This window comes from Pseudonaja textilis, chromosome 6 (assembly GCF_049901715.1).
Source record: "Pseudonaja textilis isolate UNSWEBS1 chromosome 6, rPseTex1.2, whole genome shotgun sequence".
Taxonomy (NCBI): domain Eukaryota; kingdom Metazoa; phylum Chordata; class Lepidosauria; order Squamata; family Elapidae; genus Pseudonaja; species Pseudonaja textilis.
This window is the reverse complement of record NC_141995.1, coordinates 42,062,692-42,086,098: the sequence shown is the minus strand read 5'-3', so window position 1 is coordinate 42,086,098 and position 23,407 is coordinate 42,062,692. Positions and strand designations below refer to the sequence as shown.

Here is a 23,407-nt window from a genome sequence, read left to right as displayed (position 1 = left end):
AAGCTGTATACATATCTGGATACATCACTGCAGTTAAATAATAAAATTTAGTAAGGTGTTTGCCATACGGTAGAAGAAATGTCTGATCCTTGGCAAATCGTATGTATGCATCTTGTTAGACTTCAGCAACAGAGTGGTCAATGTTCGGAATACTCTACCTGACTCTGTGGTTTCTTCCCCAAACCCCAAAAACTTTAACCTTAGACTATCTACTATTGACCTCACCCCTTTCCTAAGAGGCCTGTAGGGGGTGTGCATAAGCGCACCAATCATGCCTACCATCCCTGTCCTATTGTTTCTTTTATTTTTTATTTTTCTTATATGTATCCATGTATTCATAACTATGTTTATTCTTATACCTGTAACCTGTAAGTGATTGACAAATCAAATAAATAAATAAAAATAAATAAAAACAAGGTTCTAGACCCGTTATGGCGTACCTATGGCACACATGCCGGAAAAGGCACACAGAACCATCTCTGTGGGCATGCGAGCCATTGCCCCAACTCAGTTCCACTGCACATGTGCCTCCCGCCAGCCAATTTGGGGGTATCTGCCGTGTATGCGTGGGGGGGTGGAGTGCATGGATATGCATGCACATGCAAGGGGGTGTGGGGAGCGTGGGGGTATCCACACATGCACAGGGGGTGGGGGGAGCAGAAGGGGGCTGCACATGCATTGCATTATGGGTTCAGGCATGCATGCATGCATGCTGTTATGGGTGTACGCGTGCACTTTCGGCACGCAACAACAAAAAAGTTAGCCACCGTTGTTCTAGACTATAATGACTTGTTACTTGCAACATCAATATGATCATTTAAAATTTGCTGAATTTGCAAAATAGGAAAATTATAATCTCACGAGAGAATGAGCTGTTTTCCTTCAGCCACTTTTGCTTTATCTGATGATGCACAGCAATTCAAGCACCTTGAACAGATGGGAACCAAGAAATGCCAGGTTTGTAGACTAGCCTTGAAGTTGCAAAAGAATCCCAGAAAAGTGCCCAGTACAAGCTTGAGTTGGAAAATTTGCAGAAGAATGCTGAAGTAGTATTTTACTTTGGATAACATAGCATGTTAATCAGAAGAATGAATGCATAGGTGCAGTCTCTGGAAGAATACCATTTTAAAAAATAAATAAATTAGTTTTTAATTAAGTTACAAAATACAAGTCAGTTTACAATCAAACTTCAAAGCGTTGTGATTATACTAATGTCCTCAAGTTATAAAAATACTTCTCTTGGATCAGTGTCAAAATATTTCATTAACAGTCAAAAATGCAAATGACACATTTTAATCAGATATTCTATTAGTATATATAGAATTATTCAACAAGAAAGTATTTATTTTTAGGATAAAATACTATACTTAGCATTATTGAACAATAAATTATTTACATTTTCAGAGCTCCGTGCAAGTTAAAAGTCAACTTTTAGACATAATTATTGGTTAGTGTACATTGTTCAAACTGCCCCATGAAGTAGTAATAATAGTAGAAATAGTATGGCTTCATCAGTGCTTTACTTCATGTTACACACAAATTTCAAAATGTGACTTGTTGTACATAAGCATCTTCCAGTGGCAGTCCCAAACTGAATTTTTGACTCACAAACAATTACAAATTGATCCATTATCCTCAGGATACGTCCAAAGTACTCCTTTACCCCTATTTTAAAAATCATTGTTCTTCAGAGTTTGATGGTTTTACCACTTAAGGAATGCCATCTAATAAAGAATGGATACAAAAGAGATGTTTGAAGTTACATAGGTGGGGCTTGGATTCTATGGTATTCCCCCCACAAACAATTAAGTTTAGGGTGAGAAATTATAAAGGTAATTCTTGATTTACAGCCATTCAATTAACAATCATTCAAAGTTACAAAGATGCTGAAAAAAGTAACTTATGACCTATAATCCTACATAAATAAGGTCAATAACATAGTAAATACATTCCCACAGTTTTGTGAATGTGTAAACAAAACCAAGTAAGCAATTGTCTAATAGTCCAAATAAAGTAGCACAATCTGCAAAGATGACACATAGACGGCAATGTTAAATCAACTATTTTTGTGTAAAACAGTTGATGAAGAATTTCAATTTGAGAGACTCCTGTTCTTACTACACATTTACCCTAGGTGGCTAAACCTCTTTATGGTGTTCTTATGGTAACTATGATAAGTCTTAAATTAAACATAACAAAAGCATCTTCTTCCAAAATCTTGCACTATTAACCAAAATGAAGAAGAAATTGAACATATTCTATTACATTGTCACGGTGCCTACTTTGTTATAGAAACTTAATAAATGGGCAGTTAACACTTTCTGGAAATATTGCACCCAAACCCCTCACTATCCTATCTTGTGCTACAATTTCAAGCATGTTTTTCCACCACCACCCCAAAATTCACCATAATAGACTTTAAGCACCAATAGATAGATGTCACATATTATTTTCATTTTATAGATGTTCTATTAGTTCAGGTTTTGAGATAATAAAATGCCAAAGAACAAAGCTGCAAGTTGTTTGTGACTTAAGATACCCAAGGAATTAATTTTATGCTGGCATATAGTGTACTGTAATTAGAAATGGCTCTCTGAATTGTGATTAACCTAGTAACTATAGTAACCAAAGCAGAAGAGAATGAGAAAAGTAAGACTAAGCTAGCAAAAATCCTTTATTAATTTATTTCAATATATGCAGAAATACATCTTTGGATATATATATATAAACATTATTGTTATTATTATGATTTGTCACACTGTCAGTTAGCCAGGTGGATTTTGCATTTTTATATACCTTTCGAATCCCCAAGGACCTGGGATAGACAGATGTTGTTGTTTGATGTGTTAAAAGCATGGTCCCAAGACTTAAGCTGTTCCAAACCATCCTCATCAAGTTCTTCCCAAGAACCTAGAATATTGTAATGCATTGTTGTAGTGTATGTGTGAATCCAAGCAACGTGGCCTTTTGCAGTTCAGGTGGAAATTTTGTCAAGGTGTGGATTTTCTAAGTGCTGTCCAAGTTTTTTTCTATGGACTCATTATGGTTTGGTCACACAGTCAGCCAAGTACTGAGATTGGATTTAGCATTTTTGTCTATCTATCAAGTCCTTCGGAAAGACCTGGGATAGATATTGTATTATTATTTGAAGCATTTCAAAGAAGAAAACAGATTGCTCCTGCATATTAAGGTGACCATTGCAAGTTTTATATCAGAACAAGTCAACCCACACAATCTAAAAGGTTACAAATATACTGCCTTTTAATTAAAGATGCCATGTTACTTTTTGTAGCTTTCAAAGAGCAAAATAGACGCTGGGCCAAGGGCTCCCCTCATTTGTCACACAAGAATATTTGCTGTTGCTATATTACATACAGAAATATGTTAAAATAAAGAACTGAAACATTGTATAATGCGAGAATTCCATATGAGTGTGTGGTAGTTTTAAAGGGGAAGGTGATAGTTATAACCAGCTACCTGAAAATAATGTTTGCAAATCTGAATTATATACTTGATATATATGTATGTGTATAGATGTATGTATTTGATATATATGTATGTGTATGTCCAGACAGCCAGAGATTGCCACCACCTGAGGAGAGAAGTACCTGAGGTGTTATCTGAAACTTGGTGGAAGAGTGGCTGGTTCCTGCTTGTTGAAATGGCAGCAGGAACCCTTGAAGAGTCCGGGCATGGAGGCAGGCCCACGGGACGATTCCAATGCAGGAAATCATTTTCCTTAGCAGCTTGGACAAGTGGGCCAAGGGTGGTGCTCGCGAACCTCGAATCTGAACAATGAATTTGTTGAAGCTCTTCCAGAGTTCCAGGGAAAGAAAGACCTCACAGATTGATGTACCAATGACTGCCCCAAGATGGAGCAACCTGGTCGTTGGAGAAAGATGGCATTTCTTGAAGTTGATAGAAAACCTGTGGTTTTGCAGGAATTGCAACGTGATGCAGAAGTCACGATAGGTGGATTGCAGCGATGTCAACTGGATCAGAATGTTGTCCAGATAGCACTGGACCCTCACCAGGATCGCTCTAAGTGAAGCCGCCACTGTCGCCAGGATCTTGTTGAAGAATCTGGGGCCAAAGAAAGCCCAAAGGAAAAGGCGCAGTACTGGAAATGTTCGCTCTGATAACAAAAATGAAGAAACTGGTGGTGATGGGGCCAGATAGGTATGTGGAGATATGCCTCAGTGCGGTCTATCAAAGAGAAGAGATCACCCTCCTGAACACTCTCTAGGATTGAATGCAAAGTCTGCATCTTAAAATGTCTGAAGTCCACGAGGTGTTAAATGGCCGACTCCATCAGGGCCCATCTCGAACTATCCCTAGATATCGGACAGGAGATAAAAAAAAATTGGGGGTGGAGAGAGAAGTCCAGTTGGAGGCCTGACCTCATCGTTCTGAGCACCCAGGCATCCATTGTCGACTCCTCCCATCTGGGGTGAATAAGACCAAATGACCTCCAATGGATGGGGAGGAATGGCATTCACTTTGAGCGTTGGAAAGAATGACCTCCTCCTCTTCCTCGAAGAGCCATTTACCCAAGGCCTGCAGTTGTCTACCTGCTGCCTTAGGACACTGTTCCTGACGAAGGGAAAAATGATCTCTGCCCCTGGAAGAAATGAGCAAAAGGCTCGATGCAGAAGGAAGAAGGTCTGTAGTAAGGAGCGAGACAGTGTTCTGACCTCTTCCACGCCGATAAGAGAATCTTTCCCTTGTCCCTAGTTTCAATGAAGTATGGTTCCAGGGCATTGCCAAACAGCTAGTCACCGGCACATGAAGCAGATACCAGCTTCCACTTTCGGCGGGAATCAGATTGCCAATTACACAGCCAAAGGAGCATCCTAGCTGCCATGTCTCTGAGAAACTGCATGGGAAGCTCAGCAGATTTCTCCCTACAATCGCAGTTTCTTAAAGGGGCAGCACTGCAAGAGCGTGGATCCCTGCTCTCCTCAAAGCACAGCTCCATCGGATCCCTGGGAGCTGTGCAGAAGCCTTCTTGCTTGTTTCTAGGCTTTTTAGAATAAATTGCTTTCTCACTAGCTTTTAACTCTTACAGTTGCTTCCAGCTGTTAAACACCAAAGCTGAGTCAAAAAGCTGGGGAGCCAGCTAGGGGTTGGCTTTTTATATAGTGGCAGACTCAGCTTGATGACATCACAGGGAGGAGTCATACCCATCCTGGACTCTCATCACAGCGTGGATGAGAAGCTATGTATTCTTTGTATAACTCGTTACAGGAAGAATGAAAAATGAAAAGGAACAAATCTTTACAAAAACCCTAAGGAAAAAAAAAGTCAAATCACAAATCTTTCCTGCAAAGTGGATTCTAAAATGGATTGGTTGTTAGAGCTCTGTATCCCTAACAAGAAGCTGTTTCATATATTAATGTCCCTTCCTACTCCATTATTATTTTACTTCAAGACATTGTATTAATGAAAGGCAAACAAATATTTAATGGAAATAGAGGAATGTAGGTACAAAATGGAAAGAGATACTAAATGCTTCTTTCTAATACCATACAGTTGAGCTGTATTCCCAAGTGAGTTTTGTCAGTAAATGTCATGCCAAAAAGATGGAATTGTCCAGCTGTTACTTTATATCCACCAATGAACACTGAAGAACTTTCAAAATGCTATAAGAAAATATAAACACAAATGCTTGTACATTAATCAGAAACATATAGAGGTTCTTGTTGGAGGAAAGTACGCCCTGAAAAATATATGCATATTATATGCATATTAACTGTTTTTTTTTTAATTGTAAACCAATTTGGGAATTGGATGAAATGTAAGACTGGAATATGAAGAAGTGAAACTAAAAATGCCAAATTTGTCTTGGCTTAGAAATTAGTTTTTCTTAATTCCTATTCTAATAAGTGATCTGCAACTAGGTAGGCAAGACAAATTTATGATTCTCAATTTAATTCATTTTATACCTGGATATTTGTCTCTATTCTTTTAAAATGGATTTTGAAATATTCATATTAAATCTTAGCATGTAAGGCTGCATGGTTGCTAAGTTACACCGTCTGTTCTTAAGATGTTCACAGTGTATTGTTAAATTCTGTGTTTTTAATTTTACTTTAGCTTTAGGCAAGAGAAAATAAAATTTCTTTTCAAGGTAAGTTAAAGAGAAGAGGCTTTAGAGAGATAGGTTTTCTAAGGTTGCTACCATTCTTAATCAAATATTAGAGTAAATCCTGAGATTGAAAAGAAATGTTGGGGAAGCATCCAAATGAGCATATGTGTTTCAATAATAAATAGATCCAATTAGACTCACTTAGATTGGAAGAAAGCAAGCCTGGGTAACTAAAAAACAAAAACCAATGTGGCAGCTGCAGTGCACAGCAGCAGGGGGAGGGAATGGGTTCACACTCTCAACCTAATCCCGCACATGCGCAAATGTATGCACTTGCCAGCATTCGGGTGACCCAGTTCCCAACGGGCTGCAGCCCAGTAGCAGTCCGTAGCCTCGGGGTGGGGACTCCTACTCCGTGTGATTGTAATTGTATAAAGGAGAAGAACAGGCCAGTCTTATATCCCTTAGTGCTGAATTTTGCCCATTCATACTTCGTTAGAGATATGTAAGGGAAGCAATTTTATATGTGCAGATGTCTCTAAGCTGTGGAAACCTGACTATATGTATGTATGTGATGGAATGCAATAAAGAGTGAGATTCCAATGAATGCATTCCAGAGAAGAAAGAGGCACATTGGTCTAGATATTATGTGTGATAGAAAGAGGGCGAAGGCAGCCTCTTTCTGGCTTCACTACTTAACAGTTCAGAGTATATTTTAGATGCAGACAGTAGTGTTCAGTCTGGCAAGATTTTGTCTATAGATGTGAACCAATAAAAAAAAAAAACTCCGCTTGAAAGAATCACCACTTGTATTTGTTGGTTTGGGGCTGACAATATTTTATTCTGCTAGTTGTTGTTGACTATATGGGGTGGTGCTCATCTCTGTTTCAAGACTATTCAGCTAGCACTGCCCAAAGACATTTGTGTGGTCATGTGGCCAGCATGCGGTGCTGTTACCTTTCTAGTGCAGTAGTACTTATTGATCTACTTGCATTTGCATGCTTTCAGACTGCTAGGTTGGCAGGAGTTAGGGTGAGGACCAGAGGTGGTATTCAGCAGATTCTGACCAATTCTGGAGAACTGGTAGTGGAATTTTTGAGTAGTTTGGCAAATACTATCTCTGACTGGAGATTTTACAGTATCCTTCTCCTGCCATACCCACCAAACCCACACAACCGGTAGTAAAAACATTTGAATCCCACCACTGGTGAGGACAGAAACTCACCTCGCTGCATGGCCTTCAGGTCTCAAACCTGAGCTGCCGGCTTTCCGGCCAACAAGCCCAGTGTCTTAACTGCTGATGCACTGGCACCATACCTTCTTTGTGGCCACCCCTCAAATATTGGAGGCAGACCCTTAAATATTGGAATTCAATACAAATATTGGAATACAAATACAATCAAAATCCAGCTTTATGCTAATCATGCTGACATTATTCTACTACACTTTCATCACCAGAGCTCATTGGATAACTCCTTCTCAGCCCAACCTATCCCACAAGGTGGTTGTGAGAAAAATATTGGAGAAGGGAGCAGTATTTAAACTAATTTGTTCCTGGAGAAAATGTAGAAAATAAATCTAATAAATAGTTAATTAAACTAAACTAAAATAAGTTAAGGCTTGCTACTACCATCCATACAGGAAATCCAGATTACGTCTCTCTAACTATCTTCTCTACAACAAATGTGCGTTGAAACACATTTTCTCCTTATTCAGTGAGAAAAGAAACAATTAGTTGAGCATATGCTGATAGCATTTGGAATTATCTGTGAAAAAAGGATTTTCTTACTATACTTCCCTATATTTCTCCTTTTTAGTACAGTATCTATAGATTTGACATTATTAGTTTATAAAGCACTTTCTAATTACATGTTTCTCTATATTCAAAATTCCTTAGCTACATAACTACCTATTGTGTTCTAAGACTAAGCATAATTATGTTTTCTTAAATCCAGTAACTATTTCTCTATTTTCTTAGAGTTGGGCTGGAGGGTAAATCTTTGTTCTCAGAAGTTCACAAAGCACAGAAAGCAACAGAGAGCATTACAATAAAAATTGCATATGTTTATTGATTCAAGTTTCCAATATAAATGTTCCTATTGAACACATCTCCACTCCAGTACAAACATCTGAGGGATATCTTCAACTGATCATCACACTGTTTTCTCAGTGGAATAAACAGGGAAGGTATTTGTCCTTATTGTGGTTACTAGCTATCTTCCCATTTCAGGAGGGCAATGTGCTCAGACTAATAGAGAAGATGAGCACTGAAAATCAACTCAGGTTGACAAATGGAATGGAATTATTGATCCTCAGCCATCATTTGTCACCCATTCATGCCTTTTGTCCTGATATTACTCCTGTTTGTGTAGTGCTTGAATGAAAATAAGTGAACTGGAAGAACAGGCCACAAAGCTACTCTTGTTTCTTGAATTATTACACTGCATAGTCAGTGTGCATAAGCCACCACTAAGGTTTGAGCAGAACTTCAAGAGATTCTCTTGCTTGAGGCATATTTATTTATATAGTTGCTCTGGGAAGTTTAGTGTTTGAAAACAATAAAAGTTAAAACAAAAATAATAAGCAGCCAAGATAGTTAACCAACTAACATTAAGAAATAACTCCCTTAACATATTCCAAGTTAGTAGAGCCTTGTGAAAGGCCAAGAAGGATGGGGCCATTCTAATTCTGAGGGAAGAATAGTCCACAAAGCAGGGGCTACGTCTTCTAGTTTTTGCCAGTTGACACTCTTTGGCTGATGGGACCTGCAACATGCCCAGTCTGCTGGCTCAAATTGGATGACAGGCAGCCTATTGTAATTAACTTTTTTTTTTCTGGGGAAACGAACAGGAAGGGTCTGTCAAAGAGCCTGTCATTTATTCCCTCCTGGTTACCAACATTATCTTAATTTATTCCCTAATTGGTAACATATCAATTGTACATTCAATTTCCTTTATCACATAAGTCTAATTATAATAATATACATCTGGATTACCAGACCCTTAGATCCATGTATGCCAGTCCTTTTTTTGCATCTATGACATGAAATTCATAAAGCAATCAATTGACAGTATTTGCACCTTTTCTATTGTTATTCTGATAAGCCCATTCTTAACATAGTATATATGAAACTAAATGGGAATAGCTCCATATAGGAACCACAGCCCTTTTTATCTGTTCACATATATGTAAATAATCCTACTTTCATTAGATGTCTCCATTCCAGCAAAAGTTCTGGTGCACCCAGGCATCAACATAACAGCAAAAACAGGGGCTTTTCATTTGAAATAAAATGGCTTTCAAATATTATTTATTTTATTTCACTCATCTACCATCTCAATCATATACTGTATTCTGGGCAATCTACATTCATCATATAAAAACATAATAAAATGTAACAAGGAAAAAGGGTACTGAGCAAGAAGCAGCTTATCTGAGCCAAACTAGCTTCCAAATGCTCTGCTGAAAGTCTTCCTTGTTTGAGCAAGAGGCTATTCCACAGGGCCAAGGCCAACACAGAGAAAGTTTACTTCCAGACCCTGGATTCACTGTTTTCATAAAGAAAAGTAATACATAGCAAATTATCCTGGCTTGCATGCACAGGATAGGTATACTCCACATGAAAGGGAGTATCCAATAGGAGATGAACCATCAAGAACTTTTAGCTAATGACAAATATTTTGTACCATTCCTTGGAAATCAATGCAATATCTGCATCACAGGTATGCTTCTGCTATAACTACTTTTGCCCAACAGCACCCTTTTCTACCAACAGAGTTTCAGAAAAGTTATCCAAGGAATCTCCTGATAAGAGTGTAGTATTAGCAAATTTTTCAAGAGGCAACTGGACTTTCTAGTTTTTCTTTGAAAGACGTTTCACTTTTCATCTAAGAAGCTTCTTCAGCTTCAAAGCATCAACTGAAGTCCAGTTGCCTCTTGAAAAAGCATCTTTGGGACAACCATGACCTGGATGACTGAGAATCTCCATAGACATTATTAGCAAACTTCATATGACCGTTAAGATATTTTCAGCAAAGTCTGTTTTTAGCTTGGGAATTCAGCTTCTTTGAAGCTGTATTAGAATGAAAAGGTTCATCAATATTTTTGGATCAATTCCTAGCCATGGAATCTATGAAAACTTGATCCTAAAGGAGGCATTAGAGGGAAATATGTCACACAATCCCTGTTTTTATAATTTTTTATTTTATCTGAAGTAGGATTTCTACTCTTTTTATTCCAAAAACCTCACCAGTAGTGTCCACAGGGAATGGTGAGGGAGGATGTCAAAACAAGTAAAATGGTAGCCACAGAATCACAATTGAAGCTCCATCCCTTTTGCACATACACCAACATAACCCAAGGGTAGAAAATGACAAAGCTTTCTTATAATGCCAATAACCACCATCTTCTATGGATGCTGTTTGACAGATCCTGTAGCACTGACAAAAAATTGTGATGCAAAATTAATTGAATCAGACCTGAAATTGATTTAAAGAAAACCATCCCTTAGTATTAATTTTTTACCTTTAAAGCAAAAAAAAAAAAACATGACAAACTGTTTTATTAAATCATGCAACTCAAGAATATGTAATTAGTAGGTAAATATATACTGCCCCCTACTGGCTGGAACGTATATATTTTTGCTTTATTATTACAACCAACATCTAATGTCTATAGAAAACATAAACTATTAAAAGAATTCTAGACTTATTTAATAATCAGCTAGAAGTCAAAAATAGGGAGAAGAGAACATGACTCATGTTTTTTACACTCAGAAGCCAGTTGTGAGTATTGTAGTATGCTTTATTAGTTATACAGTATTTACCAACATCAATTGGTTGTTCTTGATTTACATTTGCATGGGCTTCCTCAAATTAAGTGGAATGTAGTGCTTCTTTCTGCTGTCTAAAATGACCATCAGTAGAAATAGTACCAGGTATAAAAATGGAAAGTTGAGATTTTTACTCTTTCCTCTATTGTTTACACTTGGTATTATTAGCAACAGCAATGATATAAAATCATTACATTGCAACTGAATATATTGAGGCCCTAGAAAATGCCCCTATTTATTAGTGTTTTCTTTGCATATATAAAAACAGCAAGTGGTAAAATTGAAGAAGGACACTTTTATAGTATTAATGAACAGTTAATTAATCTCAATTTTATCTCATCAGAACAAAGAGAAAATCTAGCAAATTGGAATGCAGCATAATTGGAATGTAACATGATATAAGATCTTCAGTAAACATACTAAAAGAGGACATATAAATAATGGAACTACTTTTTTCCCATTTGGCTTTTTTTTCTGATGACCCTTGCCTCCTTCCAAAAACTAGCTAAATTAGACCTTGAAAGGCTAAAACAGGATAGGATCAGGTAAACAGAACATGTCTGTAGGCTAGCCTGTGAAGTGAAATTAAAAAAACACACACTCTTGGAAAATGTAATAAAGCAAATTAATGCCAAGAAAATTATATTAATGTATCCATAAATGTAAATAAATGTATTTACAAAAGTCAAACTTTTCTTTCAAAAAGCTATTTTTATTGTATGCATTCTAATGAACAAGCATGAAGCCAAGGATTCTATCTAACCCAGAAAGAAATATAGTCAGCAATCATATCCCCAGGGCCAGATAGATACTGAAGAAACTGCAGGTAGTCCTCTACTTATGACTATAATTGATCCTGGACTTATGCTCTTAAGATGCAGTTGTTAGGTGACACTTTTTGCAGCAGTCATTAAGAGAAATAAACAGGGTAGTAGTTAAATCATTAAAAAAAAACCTATTATATCCAATTACATTTTTGTCAGATACAAGAAGGAAATGCTAGAAACCAGCAAAAACTGCCAAAAATCATGATGCTGCAAACAACCATAAATGCAAACCGGTTGCCAAATGCCCAAATTGCAAATGCCCAAATTTTTCTTTTTAATATGTTCACAGACATTTCTAAAATTCTGTTTTCACTTTGTCATTATGGGGTACTAAGTGTAGATTAAGGAGAAAAAATGAATTTCAACAACTGTAAAATCAGGCTGCAGCATAACAAAATTGACAAAAGTGAGGGGCGGGGTTTAATACTTTCTGAATGCACTGTATATAATGTACCTAAATTACATTAAAGTATCCATTGCCCTTCAGAAATGTGCAAAATAAACAAAATTTAATTTTAAAAACACTAATTGTCCCTATAAAAAAAAGTATTAGAATTCTTTATTGGCCAACTGTGATTGGACACACAAGGAATTTGTCTTGGTGCAAATGCTCTCAGTATATATAAAATAAAAGATACATTCATCAAGAGTCAAGAATCATAAGGTACAACACTTAATACTAGTCATAGGGCATAATAAGCAATCAAAATCATATTAAGAAACAGTCAATATAAATTGTAAGGATACAAGTGACAAAGTTACAGTCATACAAGCGGGAGGGGAAGGGGTGATAAGGAGTGATAAGTAGAGTAATTGTAATAGTAGTGCAGACTTTGTAAATAGTTGGACAGTGTTGAGGGAATTATTTGTTTAGCAGTGATGTCATTCGGAAAAAAACTGTTCTTGTGTCTAGTTATTCTGGTGTATAGTGCTCTATAGCGTTGTTTTGAGGGAAGGTGTTGGAACAGTTTATGACTGGGATGTGCGGAGTCTGTAAATATTTTCACAGCCCTCTTTTTGACTCAGGCAGTATACAGGTCCTCGATTGGAGGCAGGTTGGTAGTAATTGTTTTTATTGGTAGTAATATGATGAAGTATTGACAGTATGTGAAAGAAACATTTGTCTCACAATATTTAGGTTAGATCACAGGATCCATTTACACGTTTTCATTATTTTTTTAATTTAAAAAACTCTTTATCAGTAAATGGTGCATGCTATATTTCCTACACTCTTGATTTTTAATTTTATTTCCAGCCAAGTAATAAAAAAACTATACCATTAATACTTGTGAAGATCTCATAATATTTTCAACCAATAATATGTAAAACCAGATTCAATTATTATTATTTATTTCAAATATTTAAATATCAAACTTTTTACAGGCATTACTATTTGTTTCCTTTAGCCAAAAAATAACAGAAATATCAGCAAGAAACTTGCCGAATTACAAAGTGAAACAAGTCTCCAAATGGATAACAATTCCACAAATGAAGCCTAGGAAGTTATTGGAAAAAGTATAATACTATGAATTAATACACTATTAAGATTAGTATATTACACCTGGGAGGGGAACCCTCTAGAGTCTAGACAATATGTTGCTGTGATGTACAAGGAATTCCCATCTATCGTAGTTTGAGAGATCCCAAGATCAAGATTAGTCACACATAAAAGACAAGCAGAGTAATTGGCTTTGTGTTAACCATAGATCTTCAAAGAAGTAACCAATACCTTGCAATGGGACTGATCAGGCCCCAATGCATTTACTATAGAGTCTTTGTATGAAGCCCGATCTATAGATTGCAGCAAAATTTTATAGGTTAATCTTACTAAACATGTTTGATTTAAAACTTTATTCTTTGTGTAAAATAACTATAGGCAAGACATAACGTCTCATCTAAGACATACTTTTTTATGGTCATTCAGTGTTTTTGCTGGAGACAGTGTAAGTTTTAGGTATAAGCTAAATAAGGACCTCACAATCTGCCTTACAAAATTTCAGATTATTTTTTTTTTTGCTTTTAGAATTTTATGTGTCATTTTAGCAAAAGCAACAGCACTTTGACTTATATACTGTTTTATAGTGCTTTACAGCCCTCTCTAAGTGGTTTTACAGAGTCAGCATATTGCCCCCAACAATCTGGGTCTTCAATTTACCCACCTCAGAAGGATGGAATGCTGAGTCAACCTTGAGCCTGGTAGGATTTGAACTGCCAAATTGCAGGCAGCCGGCAGGCAGCAGAAATAGTCTGCAGTACCTGCAGTCTAACCACTGCGCCACCAAGGCTCTGGGTTTGGGGGATTTTTTGTACTCTATAAATAATCTATGAAAGAGAGATCAAATTAGCCAAATGATACATATCTAACTGGTAAATGCATTCAAATCAAAACAATTTGTATTTTTTTCTTTAAACATCTTGCCATTAATTAACAAATAGGCATATGTCGTATATTTACTATTTTTGTGGTGATCCCAGGATCTGTTTTGGCACATACCTTTGTGAAATCTTCTGGCATAATTTTCTAACAAGATCTTTAGGCTTTATATGGTTAGGGCTCCACCAAGTCTAAATCAGACACTGGATTTATTTATTTTTTCCAATTACTCTGAAAGCAGCTATTTCCCACTCTCAGTGATAGGATTTAGGTTGACTTCCAGGTGAACTTTTAATCCTAAAGGATACATTCTTTTGCTGGCTTTTATTTTCTGGCAAATTCTCTCATGTTTTCAGTTTTTTTTTTAAATAAATCTACTAAAATTAAAAGAAAGCTATGATCTAATCTGTAATTTTTAGATTGATTCATAAAAAGAGGGAAGTATTGTGAGGGCTGAAGCTGTCAAATCATCAGCACTGTAGCTGAGGTCAGGCAGAACCATTATCAAATATGGGACATGTGTTTTTACACACAAAGCCAAAAAATGAGTGGGAAGAAGTCCATTACCATGTAAAAGTCAGAAAGAAGTGGAAGATTTAAGCTCTGCTATTGTTATAAGTAGAGGGCTTGGCTGATTCTTTCTATTGTAGGACCTACTATATCGGCAATAATTGTAATACAAAAAGTGTAAAACAAAAACCTGATCTTTCTCTGAACAATGTTCTTCATCTTCATTGCAAACTCCTAAATATGGTTTTAACTTTCTAGAGAACGTTTTAACAATTAGCCCTGGGTGAAGCTGCCACTGATTAAGTCTGAACTTGCATAAAACTTTAACCACAAAAAATAACCTTAGTTAATTGGAACCTAGCTTACCTTATTGTACTAATCCATCTATTACTACAATGTGATTCACATATTGCTACAGACTTGAGGTATAAATAAGATGAGGACTATGCACCACTTTGAGCTTCTCAGAAAAAAGGGCAGGATATAAATGTACAATAATAATTAAATAGGAAACCATTTGAAAAGGAGAATTCTTCATTAATGGGTACAGCAAATGAAATACTTCTATTACATTAAATAAAAACACTACATTATTCCTATAACCAAGAGAAAACATATCTTCCTCATCAATCTTTTTTTAAATAATTTAAAATACACTTATTGTATTCAATTTATAGTAGTCACATTTTTAAAATAAAGTTAAAAATTAATATACATAACCTGTACATGACATAAGATAGAGAACTGCAAATTGTAGTATTATTTCAAAGTACACATGATAATTCAGAGAAAACAACTCCAAAAGGAAGCAATTGGTCCTTTTTAGTATACCTGTTTCCTGATTAAAATATGTCTGTCCCATTAACTCCTGTGAAGAAGAGGAAAAAAAAAAAAATCACAAAGAGGTAGTCCTCGACTTATGACCAGAATTGAATATAAAATTTATGTTGCTAAGTGAGATAGCTCTTAAGTGAGTTTTGCCCTATTTTGCTACCTTTCTTGCCACAGCTGTTAAGTGAATCATTGCAATTGTTAAATTAGTAACCTGGTTGTTAAGTGAATCTGGCTTCCCCATAGATTTTGCTTGTCAGAAGCTGGCTGGGAAGGTTACAAATAATGATCAAATGACCCCAGGACAATGCAGCTGTCATAAGTACAGGCCGGTTGTCAAGCATCCAAATTTTGATCACATTACTGTGAGGATACTACAACGGCCATAAGTGTGAAAAATGGTCATAAGTCACTTTTTCAGTGCTGTTGTAACTTTAACGGTCACTAAATGAATGGTTGTAAGTTGAGGACTACCTGTAATATTCTCAGTGGTTGGACTAGAAGATCTTCAAGTTTCTTTCCAATCCTATGATTTTATGGTTATACAGTAATTTCCCAAGCCATTATAAAGTGGATAAAATGAATTAGGAAATGAGATCATAGTAAAAAAAAACCTAACAAGAACCCTTTTGAAGCAAGTTTATTCTATTCACACAGTAGATGATAAGCTACAAGCAAGACATGGCAGCAATAAAACTCTGCAAATTATGTTCCCCAGTAATTTGTATTCAGTATTGCTTGTGATATAGATATTATAAATCTTACATGCCATATGAAATCTGGTCCCTAAAAACTCTTTCAGTCACCTATACAAATTATTATTCATGGAAAAAAAGATTTAAGCAGAGTTATTTATTCAAAGGAGAAGAAAACTCTATGCCCTATGTAATAAAGTATCAAGAAACACCTTCATCCATTCAAATCAATAGAGTAGCGCAATTCTGTAATACTAACCACATATTGGTTGTCATATTTTACAATATGTACTCTGGGAACAAGTATTTGACAAGAAACAAATGAAGGAAAGAACCGTAACTTAATAAATTGTAGTTGGTATTTTAATATCCCTTTCTTTTTTAATGTGTTTTTGTTGCTGTTCTTTATGGAACCATCCAGATTCCACAGTTTATGAGAACTGTTACATGAGAAAAAGAGGGATTTTATTGTTTATTTAGCAGTACTTGTTGCATTTCAGAAATACATTGTGACTAAGGAAATTCTTTGGAAGCAGTGAAGTGTTGCTGTGTTTCCAAAGATGGGTTGTTTTATTAGTAGAGGAAAATCAAACCAAAAGAAAAGACATTGTGAAACAGATATGCAAATTATTTATCAAAACCAGCTCTGTTAACCTAAGTGAAACAGATATGCAAATTATTTATCAAAACCAGCTCTGTTAACCTAAGTAAGCGCTTTTTAATGCGGGAGATTCCAATTGTTACTAATACATTAGAAGAATACAGCCTTCAAATCTAAATTAAAAGAAAACCTAGTTATTATCTAACCCATTCATACCCAAACTAAACAGAGCAACAAGCAAAATGTGTTTAATCTATTTAATTGGACTAATAAGCTATTCCATCAATGTACAACCATTTGTTAGTGACCATTCAAAGTTACAACAGCACTGAAAAAAGTGACACAAGTGGTCTCACACTTACAATCACTGCAGCATCCCTATGTTCACACAATCAAACTACTGGAACTTAGCAACTGGCATTTACTGGGCAACAGTCCCAGGCCAAGTCATTTGCCTTCGTCACTTCCCCAGCCATCTTCTGACGAGCAAAATTAAGGGGAAAGCTGGATTCACTTAACAACTGTGTGAGTCACTTAACAACTGCAGCGATTGGTTGTTTCATTGCTAAAATATTCTTATGTGACATTACTAAGAGAACGTCTTTCAAGATCACTGCCTACAATTTATTTTTAAGAATAGAAACCTCACAAATAAATGAGAAAGCATAAGCTTCCCATTGGTGAGAAAGCAGTAATTTGAGTTTGGGCTATTATATTTATGAGAAGGAAGGATTAACAGTACTAATTATCGGCATTATTAACCACCATGAGGCAGACAATATGATATAATGGGGCAGAGAATATAATACTACTGTATAGTATGCAGCGGTGGACTGAAGTGAAACATACACAACAGGGAAGAATAAAAGATGTTATGTAGCAAGGTATAGTCCTCAAGTTACAACCACAATTCAGCCCAAAATTTATGTTGCTAAATAAAACATTTGTTACGTGAGTTTGCACCATTCTATGACTTTTCTTGCCACAATTATTAAGTGAATCATTGTTAAGTTAGTAACATGGTTGTTAAGTGAATCTGGCTTCCCCATTGACTTTGCTTGTCAGAAGGTGCACATGACCTCTGAACACTGCAACTGTCATAAGTATGAACCAGTTGTCAAGCATCTCAATTTTGATCATGTGACCATAGGGATGCTACAATGTGAAAAATGTCATGGAAAAATGGTCGTAAGTCACTTTTTTCAGTGCCCTTATAACTTTGAATGTACTGTTGTAAGTTGAAGATACCTGTATTAGATATCAACTTCCATCAACCTTGCTTTGGCCAAACTTTTCAAAAAGTATTATTTTTAGAAGTGAGACCAGCACCACCTTTGCTATGAAACCAGAAATAAGAATATGGCACATGGGTTCATCTAAAATACATTGGTTGCATTATACAAGGAAGTCAGTCATGTCAAACATTTTTTTAAAAAAAATGGTTTATCTTTTCCCAATATAAAGATGCCACAATTAACTAACTGTAACAGTGACTACACTGCAAATATGGGGAAAGATTTGCCAGTTATCTATACATGCATATTTTACGTTTGTTTCTTATAGTTCACTTTTCTTCTGGAACTTTATATATTGGTGAATGATCTCATTTGTTCAGTAACTTCTAAATAACATATCACCCAAGTTCGTTCACCCAAGTTCGTAAAAGAATATGTCCGTTCTTTTTATTAGAGCTTTTAAAATTAAATAAACGCACCAAAGAAAAGAGCAGATGTTATATTTTGCCAGGATTTTAAAGACACAAGGCATGAAATGTCTTGAATGGGGACTCAAACTCAACACACTGGTGCCAAAATTGCCAACAGTGCCTGGGAGAAAAGGAATGTCTTGGCCTGAGGTCAGCCAAAATGACAGCATGTGGGTGCCAGAAGAGCCTCCCTGGGAGGCATTCCACGAACAAGGCTTGGCAGAGAGAAAGGCTTCTCCCGGTTTACTTTCCTTGGCAAAGACACCAGGAAGAGGACCTCCAAAGGCGTCCAAAACACCCGCGCAAGTTCATAAGTAACTTTATCCTTACAGATAAGCCAAATCCCGTATCCAAGCCAAACTCTGGCATGTGTTTCTCTCTCAAGCGCAACCCAGAGCTTGCTTTAAACCTCCCGAGAGCCTGGAAAGGAATCAGATGCAGGGAAGACGAGGCTCCACAGCTCCTTTGCAGGTGCAAGCTTCGGCATCTCCTCTTGCTATTACTCTCCGGAGACCGAAATGCCGCCCTCCGTTTCAGGGACTCTCCCTTAAATCCCCTCCCAACCCTCGGAAAGACGGGAGGCTCTGAATGCCCCCCACCCCACCCGTCCCAATTCACTTAGAGGCGGTCTTGTGGGAAAGAAAGCGGAGCGCCACACCTCCCCCGCCTTCCCTCTCTTCCCCGGCCCTGAAGAAAGGAGCGGGTGGCGTCCCACAGCTGGGAGAGCTCTCCGGATACAGCTTGCAGGCGAACGGGAGCGCGGGAGGCAAACCGCAGCCCCTGAATTCCCCCAGTCAAGCGGGATTTTTGTCAAAGTCGGCGCCAACTCGGCTCAAAGTTTCCATGGAAGCGGACGGGACACGGCCCCAACGTAACGCTACAGCCCCAAACGCTACACCCGGAGCTACCCAGCTTCTTCTCAGCTAACTCACCCATGCCGCGAGGCTTCACTTTCTTCTCCCGACGGCCGAGCCGAGTGATGCTGTCCCACACAGACAAGGAGCAGGAACTCTCCGCCGCCCGCCTCCGCTTTCTCTACCCGTTCCCCAGGCCGGGCGTCAGCAAAGCAGAGGCGGGTTCAGAAACCCCTCCTCCGTTTGCCTCATCCCACTCGCCCCGGGGCTTGAAGTCCCAGAATGCTGAGGCGTCGAAATGCGCCTTTCCCGGTCGAGCAGGAAGGCGTGTTCCGCTTGCCCTCGACAGATGGCACGTGAACCGTACACTTGCTTCCCATCTACAAGTTGCGAGGGCACCTTTATAAAGCCTGCTTAATGCTGCCACTTCGATTGCTCTGGAAGAACAGTTAAGCGACTCTGGATGCAAGACGCGCCCCTTTCGCCACCTGCCTCAGCGAAGGACACCGGGCAGTCGCGCCTTCTGTATGTCGCTTGCTCGCTTCTCGGGGCTCTGCGAAAGGAAAATCCGAGCGTGATTTAGAATTGCTACTCCCCTCAGCTGGGGAACAGAGCAATTTCCGCATGAAAGGAACTGATACTTCCATCTTCTACTTGCTGACTTAAGTTCTCCTTTTGAACAGAGAAACATTAGGATCTTAGCTTTCAGCAAATGGAGTTGGATCCTTGTGGTGGTTTCTCTTTTGAAAGTTAAAGGCATCCATTTTCTCCCCAAATCACAAACACCTTAAATTTCCACAAGCAGAGAAAAGGGTATGTTCTTCCTGCCAATGAAATACTTGTTTGTTACATGCTTATTACATGTTCATGTCACATATGTACCTGAGGTTAGCTGATCTGTAGGTTACTCTAGTCATACACTACATATATTCACAGTAACACTAAATTATAATGTGGATGGCTAGTTTATGCTTTGTCGATGTATTTGACAAACCCACATAATTGGGCTAATTCAGTAATCATAGGTTACTACAGTATATAGATGGGTTCCTAAGATTGAGGATACATTGTATATATTGGGTTCCTAAGATTGAGGATGTTTAGTCTTTACCACATAAATAACCATGCTTAAGTAAACTATGGGTAACATAAATTAATCTGATAATGAGATTCCTAATTTTATCCCATAAATTGAATTCTATCTCTAAATACAATTACAAATAGCATTTATTTATTAGACTTTTATAACACTTCAATTATAATTGATTCAAAGTGTTATACTACTATATAAGACCTGGAGTCTAATAATGGGAATCAGGAGAGAATCAAGAGCATACATTATTCATTGGTGTATTAAGTCAGTCTAGTTGAGCGGTCGCCAACCGGTGGGCCATGACCCTCTGGTAGGCCGTGAGAAAATTTTGGTGAGCCGCAGAGAAATCTCACCCCCAGAGCAAGCCCCCAAAGCAATTAATCCAGGTTGCTCAGAAACACAAGGCTACACCATGGGAACCCTCCCTGCCCACTCACTCCTTACCCGGCAAACTTGCGTGCTAAGTTGCTATTTTTCCTTTTTCTGACCATCAGCTGTTCTGTGTGCGGGAGATTAGCTAGGAAGCAGGAAATGGTTGGATTTCTTGCTTTCTAGCTAGTCTTTAGATCTTCCGCTCTGCTTTTAAGCACAGCCAAACCTCCCTTAGGACTGAAGGTTCTATTATTCAGTGCAGACTCAAGCAAATTTAAGAGATTGAGCTAGTTGATGGCAGATAGATCACTGAATGATTCTGTGAACAACTCAATCTGCCTGCCTGTGCCTGATTTTGGGTAAAGTTGCTCTTTTTTTAATAAAAAAATCAATATTTACATACATGGTGTGTTGTGAGTTAATTTCGTGAGTTTTCTTGCAAGCAAATTTTATGTGACAGACTGAGCTAGCCAATGGCAGATAGATAGATCTCTAAATGAATCTGTGATTCTGTGAGCAACTCAACCTGCCTGCCTGCTTTGCCTGATTTTGGGTAAAAGTTGCTCTTTTTTTATAAAAAAAATCAATATTTACATAAATATTTATAATATTTACATACAAACATCACATGATCACCAAGCCACACCCACAAATTAGGCCACACCCACAGAACCGGTTTGTGGTCCCTGGGATTTAAAATTATGAGTTTGTTCAGAACTTAAAGCAGGATTTGTGGGGTATACAGTGGCAAATAAACTTTAAATGGACCCATCACACATTGTCAGAATCCAGCACTATGGGTAAGATAGTGGCATGCATTTGCTCAAACCGGCTTATACTGTTTGCAGCATCCACATGTCACGCCATCAAAATTCAGACATTTGGCAACTGACCCATATTTATGATGGTTGCAATATCCTGGAATCATATGATCACCTTTCATGACATGACAGGTAAAGTCAGTGGAGAAACCAGATTCATTTAACAGTCGTGACTAACTTAACAATTGCAGGGATTCACTTAACAACTATGGCAAGAAAGGTTGTAAAATGGGGCAAAGCTCACTTAACAAATGTCTCAAAAATGTTGGGCTCAATTATGGTTGGAAGTCAAGAAGTACTTGGGTTAGGGTATTAGATGGATATTTTGTGAATCAAGCCCACCCAACTCACTGCGCTTGAATTAATGACTGTAAATATCTGTGATGAGTAGTCTTAAGTGCTATTGCTATCCCTAATTATATAATGAAAAAAATAGGTTATAGCACTGTCATTTATTTCTATAACTTATAACAGTTTGTTGGAATAAATATCCTTCTGGGTTCAGTTCCAAGTGGGGGAAAAAGACACTGGAAACATGGAGGCTGTTTGGAAGGTTTAATATCAGGACCACCTGGCTTGGAGCTCCAGAGTGAAAAGGAAGGATGATCATATGGTTCAGGGTGATGGAAGAGATCAAGAAAAAAGGACTGAGGTGCTGAGAGTGCCTGGGTTTTATACCCTCTGTTGGGATTTGAATTGGAGTTTGTATTCTAATTGGTTGTCAGACCCCCCCATGGGGCCATGCAGAGGCAACTCTGTAGGCTGTCCTGAGTTCCAGGCTTGGTTGAGCCTTGCTGGACGATTATGCCCTTAAAAGGGCTTTGGGCAATTGCTGTAGCTTTACCTGGAGATCCTTGTTATGTAAAGTATTCTGGCCCAGGCCTTAATGGCCCACCTATCAACAAAGATGGGGGTGAGTTTCTGCTTCTGAGGTGAGTTTCTGCTCTTGAGTTTCTACTCTTTTTAGAGGAAATTTTCTCCCTTTTTAATATTTCCCAGGATATTTCAATTTTCTAGGAGAGGGGTGGGTGCTAACTTCCTACAATTATTGTTAAATTATTGTTAATTATTGTTAAAACTTTATTGTAACTGTGGCACACATCATTGTTTGGAAGGACAGATTGTTATTATACATATTATCCTCTGCAAAAATATCTATCAACTAATTAATAACATAGTGAGTGATAGGTCCTTTCAGATAATAGTGGGGACAATATAAGTAAGGTAAGATTAAACAACAGCCTCCACAAGACTCTGTAATGGCACCTCCCCTATTCAACTTACACATAACAGATATACCAGTGACAAGGGGACACAAATTTGGATTGGTCACAGCAGTACAAGAAAAACATGTGGAGATGGCTGACATTCTCCTGTCTAAATATCTGGTGAAAATTCTTCACTGGCTGGGACCTCACTCCTACCACTAGCAAAGTGGTATTATGTGCTTCCACCTTAACAACAGACTAGTATATGAAGCCCCAAAGCTCTACTGGTACCGGACTCTGTCCTACAAGATATACCTAGAGAACTGGGCAGCAAAAATCAATACTAGGAAAAATATACTCCAGAAATTACGTGAAACTAAATGGGGAACTTCAGCTGCCATCCTCAGTGCCACTGTGTGGCTTAACAGCTTCCCTATTAAGTAAATGCCAGACTCAACAAAACCACGAAGATTACAAGTGGATGTATTAAAACTATGCCAACTTGATGGCTTCCTGTTTTGAGTCATATAGCACTGCCAGCTTTGCACTAGTGAGAGAATACAGAAAAAGTATGAACATCTCACATCTATCGGTGCA

At 37.7% G+C, this 23,407-nt stretch overlaps 1 protein-coding gene across 1 annotated transcript in view; it reads right to left on the bottom strand.

Moving 5' to 3' along the window:
* Nucleotides 1–19,575, bottom strand: part of GPM6A (glycoprotein M6A) — a 153,676-nt gene extending 134,101 nt beyond the window's left edge. The window contains exon 1 of the mRNA XM_026699682.2: nucleotides 19,395–19,575. Within this exon, the coding sequence (XP_026555467.1) occupies nucleotides 19,395–19,398 (4 nt within the window). The 5' untranslated portion in view covers nucleotides 19,399–19,575. The remainder of the gene's footprint in view (nucleotides 1–19,394) is intronic.
* Nucleotides 19,576–23,407: the final 3,832 nt, after the last annotated feature.